An 11,036-nucleotide genomic window follows, 5' to 3' on the forward strand; every position below is an offset into this window, starting at 1 on the left:
TCAACAAAACTCTATTTAACACAATTTAAAGCTACACAACATGTAGGTGAAAGATCACGACAAGTTCTTCAAATATGGCTCATATTTTCAAGCAGGCTTTAATTTTGTTTATGTTACTTTGACATTCTTAACAATGTCACAAAGCCTGCCAGTCTCAGCACCAAAACGATATTTTATACATTTTATTTTTTTACTAAAACAATAGAAAATGACTCGTAGACAACAGAAAAGTCAAAAATGCAATGACAACTAAGACATCCGCTTTTATTTTCTCAAACACCTTTTTCCACGTGTTCATGGACTTCAGTGGACCAGACGTCCCTCTGCTGGAGAACTGCCGCACTCAGACGTGGCTCGACGCCGTTGCTAAGAGGATTAAACGGCAATGCTGATTGGTTGAGCGTGCACAAGTGAACCAATAGGAGGAGTCGATATACTTCAAGGTTTTTCATGGGAAGCGTCTAGTTACGTGAAGTTGAGTTGAAGCTAATAAGATTTCGATGACAAAATTAATGTCGTTTTATAAAAAATAAACTATAAACCGCTGTCAGTTTCTCGCTTAAAACGTAGCTTTGCCACACGATAGTTCTGAAATGAGCTCTCCTGACCGCGGCTTTCATAAATCCTAATGTCAAATCTCTCACCGAAACGAGGAAGTTTGCTGAGGACCATGTCATCCAAATTCAACTTCAGTTTCAGAAGAAGAGAGAAGAAAGAATTTGTAAGTCTTCTATCGCGTAAATATGATTATATAAGTTACATTTTGTGGTGAACTAATTGAGCTGCTAAAAAGCCTGTGTTACTAAGCAATCTACAAAAAGACACATTAATTCAGACCTCAGTATTTCTTTTCTTAGCAGTGGCAGTCGATTGGTTTAACACGTGAATCCTGTGATGTAGTTGTGTCGTGAATGTAATCCTGTGTGTTGTTGTGGTTGTTTAGCGGAACATAGCTCATGGCTTGATCCCTGCTGCCACCATTGCCCCCAGACCTGCTGTTCCCCGCACTCCTCCCCCACGAAGCCCCAACCCCTCTCCAGAGAGACCCAGGTATACCCACATACCATATCCCTATCCATTCATATCACTTTTGTTCTCCTCCTACATTTTTCTCATCTCTCAATGCATTTATGATCTTGAGAACCTATTAATTCACTCATCGTTAGCCATAAAGTTTTATACAATTAACTGTACATACCTGTTTCAATATCTTTAAAGGGGTCATATGATGCGATTTCAAGTTTTCCTTTCTCTTTGGAGTGTTACAAGCTCTTGGTGCATAAAGAAGATCTGTAAAGTTGCAAAGACTAAAGTCTCAAATCCAAAGAGATATTCTTTATAAAAGTTAAGAGTCAGCCACACCTACCTAAAACGGCTCGTTCTAACACGCCCCCACATATCTACCTCACTATGTGGAAATATTTGCATAATGCCGCCCAAATGTTCACGCAAAGAAAGAAGGTGTGGTTTCAGGAACAGCAGTAGTGTTGATGCAGCCATGTCAGGGAGACTGTGTTTCAGTGCGAAAGCAAAAGCACTTTATTTGGCCTTCCGGAAGTAAATGCAATTAGGAATCATTGGTTAAGATTTATTTACAACAGAACAGCACAGCGCATCCTTTACGCTTGTCAAAGGAGGGGGCTTTGTAGAAAACGAAGCGTTTGAGAGAGGCGGGGCATAGAGGACCTACAATAATGTACAGTATTTGAAAAATAATGTGTTTTTTGAACATTAAAGCATGTCAACATATTCTGTTACACCAAATACACAAAATAATGATCTTTAAAATAGCATCATATGACCCCTTTAAATCTGTATACATTGTAATCTCTCTGATAACTGTCACAGGTCTGCCTTGGCAGCTGCTATATTATCTTCCTCCCTGATGGGCCGTACTGTTGCCATTCCTCCTCCACGCCAGAGGTCTTACTCTGAGAGTGATTGTTCACGTGCGGACAGTCAAACTGGCTTTGAGCCCTATGCTGCCACTGCACTTTATACCAGGTATTATGGTGCACTGTTCTGATTGACTTTAATCAGGGATTCCTGACCATTTATTTTGCCAGTGGGACACCTTTGACAGGAAGCATTTACCTGAAGTCCCCCTGAGAGTTTAAGTTAATATTTCAATAATTTAACAAACGCATCCACACGTTCATGGTTCTCTGATGTCGGTTAAAGAAAATGGTCACATGATATGGAAGTAAACAAATATTCATTTCTTTTTTGTAAGTGTTTTATCTTGATTGCTTTTATTTAAACTAATTTATCTATTTTATTGGTTTGATTTTGTTTTGTTATTTACTTTTCTTACTTATCAGTGGTGACTATGTCAAAGTGATGTCCAGACTAACTCAGAATTATGGCAGAAATGTACAGTTCTAGATGATATTAAATGATATTAATGTAAGGAAAATTTAGTAGTACTGACCCTCAAGTCATTCTAAACCCATATGTTGTATTTTTTTCAATGGAACACAAAAGATATTATTTTATTTTTTAAAGATTACACTGGTTCCCTTTTGTGAATGAGGACTCAGAAATGACAAAAAAGCAACTTAAAGTTGTTGTAAAAGACTGTGACTTGAAAAGATTTGAAAATGACTTGTGTTTTATATTCCAAGTCTTCTAAAGCCATACAATAGCTTGTGAAGAGCAGACCAACATTTAAGTTGTTTTTCACTTGTTATTCTCACCTTGGCGTGTTCATGAGTTTATGAGATAAATAGTCAGATCAATGAACTTTCAATGAACTGATCAGTTAAATATTGGTCTGCCTGTCATACAAAGCTATCGTATGACTTCAGAAGACTTGAAATATAGTGCATAAGTCATATGGACCACTTTTATGATACTTCTGTGGTGCTTTATTATCATTTTTGAAGTTTTGAAAACAACTAGTTTAGTCGTTTGCAATTTCTCCTTTTTCATTTCATGGAGGAAAGAACATAATGACAAGAGGGTGAGTTTCATTTGTGTGGGAACTAATCCTTTAAGTGAGTCTGAAAGCACAATCATTATTATTACATCAGAATCACTTCTAATCAGGTTAACACAGCAGGCTGCATTGATTTTAAGTGTATAGGCATCGTTGGTTCAGCAGAAGGCAAAGTAGTTTACTTACACATTTAGTCTTTGGTCTGATTGTCTCTCCATGATAGGATGTGTTACAGACAGCGGTTTAAACAGCAATAGCTGGTCATCACGTTTTATGCTATTTAAATATGTCAACTTTGCTTTCTTAAGCGAGACATGTAAAATAATGTATTTGCTCTCTCACTTTAGAGACACCTGGCCAGATTCAGTGACGGGAAGATCCCCCGTGCCTTCCCCAGGACATTCTGATGAGGACGAAGGTGATGACAGTGATGAGGTGGAGGCAGATGAAGATCATGTATATCAGTCCCTTGAGAGACAGAGCAGAGCTGATGACATAAATGTTGTATACGCCGTGCCATTAAAACACAGGAAGGTACAGTTGTGTGTTTGGTTGGGTCTGTGTATGGAGTGCTTTGCCCTGTTAAGCTTTTGATGCATTTACTTATATTCACCATGAGGTGGAGCTTCTGATTCATTCAAATCCTGCTCTAAATCAATACCTAGTCTGAGAAAATAAAGAAACTAAAGAACCTGCATTTATGCTCATCATTATGTATATTTATATAGTTGACTGACTGAATGAATCTCTCTGTCAGGGCGAGACCAATTCAGACGTTGATGAAGAGACTGAAGACTCTGCATTTGATATTGTGTCTCCCCTACAGGCTGAAGGTTAGAAGTAACAAAGAGTGTTCAAATATATTTATGAAAGTCATTCATGCTCAACAAGGCTGCATTTATTCGATCAAACATACAACAAAATAGTGAAATAGTACTACAGTTGAAAATAACTCTTTTGTCTTTGAATACATTTTAAAGGGGTCATATGATGTTGCGTCATATAAATGTTAAACACATTATTTTCCACATACTGTACATTATTGTTTCTCCTCTATGCCCCGCCTTTCTGAAACGAGTTGATTTTTACAAAGCTCATCGGTCTGAAAAAGCGAGGTGTGCTCTGATTGGCCAGCTATCCAGTGCGTTGTGATTGGCCAAATGCCTCAAGCATGTGACGGAAATGTTATGCCCCTTACCATACTGTGATGCCGTGCAGTTGCCCCTCACTGCAGAACACAAGATCCAGGGGGCGTGGTTGGATCCACATCTAGGGGGTGGAGATGGGTGGGTTTAGGGATCAGGGGTTGGAGACGGGTAGGTTTAGGTATATGTAAGGTGGGAGGAGTTGGATCTGGATCCAACCACGCCCCCTGGATCTTGTGTTTTGCAGTGAGGACCATCTCATGCCGTGTCCCGGAGCGACGAGACAAAAACATTAAAACCCATTACAAATGAGGCATTTGTTGCATCCAGTGGGGACATAATTACGGATTATAATGACTTGTACTGTCTTTTTGCGCGTTGCGTTGCATTGCATCAGGCCGCGTAAACATAAAACCATGTCTGCATTTGTGATCGGAGAAATGACAAACAAGCGCTACTCTACACTGCACAAAACTCGCGTTTGAATCATCAGTGGCAAATTCTTTAAATATGAAAATGTACTTACAGTCTGTGAGTCAGAACAGCCGGCATTGTAGTCTACTCTCCCAGGATCAGGAAACAATACTCCATAAAATACGCTGCACACATCTGAATATTTGGGTTAAACTGTTCTGGAACAGTGTTGTAAATACAACTTAACCACTGATTTCTAGTCGTGTCCTCTTTTGACCAAACAAAGTATTTTCGCTTTCACAACGAAACACACAGCGTCTTCACAACATGGTGGTGGCGACAACAACAATACTACAGCGAGAATCAAAGTTACACCGTTCTTTCTTTGCGTGAACATTTGGGCAGTGTTATGCAAATCTTCCCACATTGTGGCGTAGACATTTGGGGGCGTGTTTAAACGAGCCGTTTTAGGAGGGTGTGGACCAGTCTTAATTTTTATAAAGAATATCTCTTTGGGTTTGAGACTTTAGTCTTTGCAACTTTAGGGATCTTATCTATTCACGAACAGCTTGTAACACTCCAAAGAGAAAGGAAACCTTGAAATCGCATCATATGACCCCTTTAAACAAATATTTAAAATACTGTATGTACACATTAAAATACTGTCTCCACATTAATTTGAAGATATGAAAACATTTTAGGATTAGAATTTTTTATGTTAGGAGCGATTAATTCATTGTTTTGTTTTATTTTTAAACAATCGACAGCCCTACATAAAACAGATTATTCTGGCTCTGAAATCTAACTAGATGAGCCTTGTTCAGAGCTGCTTTCAACTCCACTCAAGATCGTGTGTGATTCCTTTTATCATGTAAAAAAAATGTTTTTAGGCACTTCACCTAAATATGGGAAATTGTAATTCACTTATTTAACCACTGCTGTGCATTTGTGATTAGCTCTGATGCGGATGAATCAATACCAGACACCTAAGGAGGACACACAAGATAAAACAAACCTTCTCCAGGCCATTGATGACAGGAATGAGGAAGCGAACATCTGGCACTCGCTTATGATAAAGATCCCTCACCCTCTCCACCAGCTCAGGAGATGGCGGCACTGTGAACATGAAACAATCCATGCAAGGTCAACATTTACTATACAGAGATGCATATACAGACACAATCACTCTTGCTCTCTTTCACACACACCTTTATCAGTGAGTATATGCAGACAGCGAGTGACCAGCGTCTCTGCTCCTTTAGGACAGTTCTCCACCAGGAGCAGCAGGTCAGGAGAGCTCATTCCCATTCCTCTTATCTATGAAAAAACAGATGAAACTATTATAGTTATCATAAATTAACTGTTTTAATCAACCACGCAATCAAAATTATTTTTTCTTTTGGCCCATCTTTGTTAGCTGTGAAGAATAGGTAAAAGCGAACTAGAAAATAAAAATAAATGAAAGTGAAATAGAAATATTAAAAAGGACAAAAGCGCATAAATGTACTAAAATGAAAATTCTAAATATAGCTTTTATTAAAAAAGCAAACAAAAAATATTAATAACTACTATAATAATATATAAATATTTCTAAAATTACTCCTAAATGTTGACAAAACAATCTTTTAACATATATGCATTCAAAATAAATATACGAACAAATTTATAGCTAACAAAATCCTCTCAAGAATGAGCATGTCCCCTTTGAATGAATCTGAATAAATCTGTCGTTTAGTTCAGTTCCCCACTATTTTAGTACACAGGAAGTGTACGTGAACAAATAAAACAGACAAACCCTAACTGAGCAGGATAATGAGATTGAATGCAAAAGACATGAAAAGTGAATAAACATTTGAGAAATCCAGTTTTGGATGAGAGGGTCTTACAGGCTGTTCGATGACCCTGAGCACACTGCGTTTGATGTCGGCGATGGCCTCGGTGTAGACAGCAGCCAGCTCATGCACCAGACGATGGTTGAGGGGAAGGAGGGAGAGATAGAGGTAAAGGCACTGCCGCACCGTTTCCTCTGTCCAGGGAGCCGCCACCTCTGAGGACACAGCAGAATTGAACAAAGTCAACAATATGTTAAGGCACAGTACAGCAGTGAGTTCATTTTACACTACTTTATCATAGTAACAATAAAGTTACTTTCTATAAGTAGGTAATTTAATACACAAGTATGAGCACATAGACCATGAACCTAATCAATTATATCAAAAATTGGGATAGATCTGAAGTCTAGGAAAAGTCTGAACCTGTATCCTCTCCTGCTCCAAACAGAAGAGAAGGTGGGTTTGGGTGGACCAAAAACTGCATGTAGGTGAGAGCGAACTTCTCAATACAGTCCTTCAGATGTTCCTTCTCATACATGCGCTTGATGAAGCTGAGAGCAGTGGAGCGCACCTGAACATCAGTGGGGATTGTTATTATACTACTATGAAATGATTTCATGAAACAAAGACTGAGAGATGATTAGAGGTTAACCTTTTCTTTTTCGTGAGAGCTGAGGTTCAGAAGGACATTGAGGTACTGGTACTGTCTGGATGGGCGTTTGAGGATGAGCTCCTTTAACGTGGACATGCCTAGGTAAACACGTGACTGGAAGACAAATAAGGAACATTCGAGTTTCTTACAAGAAGATTGAACATGTAAATGCATATGCAGATAATGACAGAAGAGAAAAAATCTGTATAAGTGATGGCATCAGAAACTTTTAACGGGGGTTAAGTGTAGTAGTGTGGCTGACCTCGTCTTCACAGTAGCGTTGAATCACCTCCAGTGCTGAGTCTGTAATGACTGGAGCCTCCAACACAAGCTTGGTGAAAAGCCTGTCATAAATGAAATTCAGGAGTAGTTACAAAATATCAAAATAAACTGTTTTATTAGTTCATATAAAACAAGCACTGAATTTGTGTTGCTGACAAATTCATATGAAACATATTCAGAAAATTCAAATATCCTGTGGGGTGACATGTTGAACTCCATCTAAAACCATTTTGGCAATCATTTCTTATGGATGCAAATTTTAGGATCTCATTAATTGAAAAACGACCACTGGAATATTTGTACTTTTAAATATTCATTTGTCTCACTGTAGGACAATTAAAATAAACTAATAAAGGCATTTTAAAATGGTGAAAAAGTTAAAGTAAATAAAAAATGCACTTTCCTTAGTATATTACTACAAATTTAACCAAAGATTAAAACAAATAATTACACATTATGCATCAAATGTTATGCATTTAAAGATAAATGCAGAATAATTCATGACAGGGTTTGCAAAACTGGAGTTTGAGAGTTAATTTTAAGTTAATATTTAAATACTTAAAATGTAAAATAAATAATTTAAAAATACAAATAATCAAAACACCAACTAAAAAAAGACTAAATATTTTACATGTTTGCTTGCATGTCATGTGACCATTAACCAACATCAGAGAACCATGAACATGCATGTGTGTTAAATTACTGAAATAATAAATTAAAATCTGAGGGGGGACTTCAAGAAAATATTTCAGGTCAAAGAGATTCAGCTGACAAAAAGACTGAGAATCCCTAATGTATAAGAACTCTGTCGTATCGGCAAGCGAAAATAAACAAAACATTGCACCTTTAACTTTCTGATGAATTATGTTTATTCACTGATTGTATCATGTTGATAATTAATGTGTGATGTTATGAGGTGATCCTCACCCATCCCTCTGCTCAGGTTTCTCCTGCAGGCCAGACAGCAGTGTGTACAGACAGTGCTCATAGCTGTCCAGAGAGCCGGGGGGCTGCTGACTCAGGTATTCATTGTACTCGTGGTACAGCAGAGAAAAGGCCAGCTCACTTCTGCCCCGCATATCCTCCAAAATAAACTGCAACAAGTCATTTTTCTTCCCATCCTCAAACTGGGTCACCAACCGTGCAAGCAACTTCACACGGACCTGGGAAAAGATTAAAACATCTTAGAAGAACGGATAGAGTGACTGAGGTAGCAAGCACCCAAAATGGGACTCACATGGGACATCCCACTCTGTGCAATGACCTTTTCTGATTGGAGGATCCGCTTGATGGCCATGTTGGTGAGTTTCTCAATCTGAGCCTCTGAAAATGGCTGCACCACGTCGGCCAATTTGAACACTTTTTTTCTGCCACTGGCCCCAGGAGCTCTGAATGAGGGGTGATGGGGAGGAAAACAAAAAGAAACAATCAATCAAAACAGATGATTAAAACTAGAGACAACACACAAATACAAAGCAATATCTTAATCTCATCTCCTTTCGGCTGCTCCCGCTAGAGGTCGCCACAAATACAATCAAATACAAAAAAAAGTAAAACTGATATTGCAATATCCCTTAGTGTGATAGTCATATCAGTCATATCTTATATTTGTCAGTGTTTCAGAGCAGCTTGGTTCATTTACTGTGAATTAGGCTGCTATGAAATGCTGAGAAACACAATATCACGAGTTGCATGTGTGTAAATGAACACAGTGCTGTGCTTTGCTCTGAAATGGTGTACATATATTTGGCCAGTGAGCCAAAATAAAAGTTTGGGGGTTTAACGTTTGAAAATGAAGAAATTATGCTGTAAAAATTAGTATTGTGATTTAAATTTAGTATTGTAATGTAAGTGAAGAAAAAATTATTTATTATTATTACAATACATTTCTTATTTTGTTTAATTCCTTTGATTAAGAAATCATTATTATTTTATAGTCATGCAGAAAGGGTCAAAAACAGTGGGAAAGTGAACTCAGAAAACTCAATTGAGTGGCAAATCTTATTTAAGTCACTATTTAAAAACAAAATTATTTACCTAATATTTGGGTGTGCTAAGATTTATTTTTATTATTAGCTTAGTGCCATGCAATATCAAACTGCAAACGCTGCGAGTCACATCTTTGGCACACTTCACTTGACTAGCACTATTTGGTTTCTGCCATTGTAAATAGCTCCAAATCAGTTTCTTATGAGACTGTGTATTAGTTAGGATGCCACCTTAGAAGGCAGCTGCCCAGCAAGGCAGCTCATAATTGGTGAGCTATAGGGACACTCTTACTTGGGCTGTGTGGTGGGCAGTATGGGCTCTGGCAACTTCTTGATCTGAGGTGCCTCTTCAGTGATAGGGCTCTTGTAGGCTGCTGGCGCCCCCACCACTGAGATGGCTTGACCCAGGGACACAGCAGACAGCTTGCGGATGATGAGAGGGTCTTTGGAGCTGGACTCACCCGCTCCACCATCTTCCTCCTTCAACTCTTCATCTCGAGCCTTACACAGCTCCAGCCCTGTGCAGCAGGAGAGAGAGGAGATGATGTCCAACACACAACCCCCCTCGCCGGCTTTCCAGCTGTGTAGACAGGAACTAAAGGAGTTTATCTCTCCTTGCTTTTAAATAACAATCACTTCACCTGGTCCCAGGCCAGCCCCAGTCATCTGTGTGGCCATCAGCCTGGCTAAGTGTTTTATCTGGGCATCAGTGCCGGCTGATTCTACAGGTGTGTAGGTGGCTTGGAAAGAGGCCGGCATCACTTCAGGCAGGTAAACCATACTGATGAGAACCTGCATTGACACAAATCATAAAAAAGTGCAAGTTATCACATTTAAGTTATAGTGATAAGCGCAACACTGTGCTACTCAACACAGGGTTCCCAGATTTTTTGACAAATTTTTCTTAGCTATACTTACTATTTATATTTAGTCTTTTGATTTAGATTTAAATGATTGTTCTTTTATATGTTTTCAAAAAGACCCACATAGAACAAACTGATGTTATTATGCATGTTTGCGAACAGGTTTTACTCTACACCAGCATTTTACCAAACATTCACAAGGGAACTGGGTTCATGAGTTGATGAAAATATAACAAATGAAATAAAAAAAAGTGAAACTAAAACAAAATTTAAATTGCGGTTATAAAATAAAAAAAACTGATTTAGACTTTTACGCAATGTGTGTTTAAGATTATAGCGCAGCACTGTGTTCATTTACGCTCTTTCTGTGTTTTCAGATTCTCAGAGTGACTCGGTTTGCAGAAAATACTGCTCCACACAAACGCTATCTCTGCATGTTATTTATTATGTGTATTTAGAAACATGCACCAGGATCACTGTATTTTCACTTTTGTAAAATTTCCATCATTTTTGTGCAGAAGTTTTCAGCATTTTACAATATTTATAGCAAGAAGCATCAAATAAACAGACTTAAAGATCTCCCTGCAGTTTTCCACCAAAATAAAGCTTGAGGCTTTTTAATGACTGTAAGTGAAGAATTTGAGACATATTAGCACAGTGAGTTGCAGTGCCAAATACAATACTATAATTACTAAATATTCATTGTTGAATTGACTTTTAATGCGTTGCATTGCATCAGGCCGCGTAAACATAAAACCATGTCTGCATTTGTGATCGGAGAAATGACAAACAAGCGCTACTCTACACTGCACAAAACTCGCGTTTGAATCATCAGTGGCAAATTCTTTAAATATGAAAATGTACTTACAGTCTGTGAGTCAGAACAGCCGGCATTGTAGTCTACTCTCCCAGGATCAGGAAA

The 11,036-nt window shown here is 38.3% G+C and overlaps 1 protein-coding gene across 1 annotated transcript in view; it reads left to right on the forward strand.

Annotated features, from left to right (window-relative positions):
* The first annotated feature begins 426 nt into the window (after positions 1 to 426).
* LOC107554619 (centrosomal protein of 89 kDa-like) overlaps positions 427 to 11,036 on the forward strand; it is a 67,813-nt gene continuing 57,203 nt past the window's right edge. Inside the window, exons 1-5 of the mRNA XM_016237184.1 lie at positions 427 to 721; positions 944 to 1,050; positions 1,849 to 2,004; positions 3,286 to 3,472; positions 3,696 to 3,771. Coding sequence (XP_016092670.1) covers positions 629 to 721; positions 944 to 1,050; positions 1,849 to 2,004; positions 3,286 to 3,472; positions 3,696 to 3,771 — 619 coding nt within the window. The 5' untranslated portion in view covers positions 427 to 628. The remainder of the gene's footprint in view (positions 722 to 943; positions 1,051 to 1,848; positions 2,005 to 3,285; positions 3,473 to 3,695; positions 3,772 to 11,036) is intronic.

Source organism: Sinocyclocheilus grahami, unplaced genomic scaffold, assembly GCF_001515645.1.
Source record: "Sinocyclocheilus grahami isolate Dianchi unplaced genomic scaffold, SAMN03320097.WGS_v1.1 scaffold508.1, whole genome shotgun sequence".
NCBI lineage: Eukaryota > Metazoa > Chordata > Actinopteri > Cypriniformes > Cyprinidae > Sinocyclocheilus > Sinocyclocheilus grahami.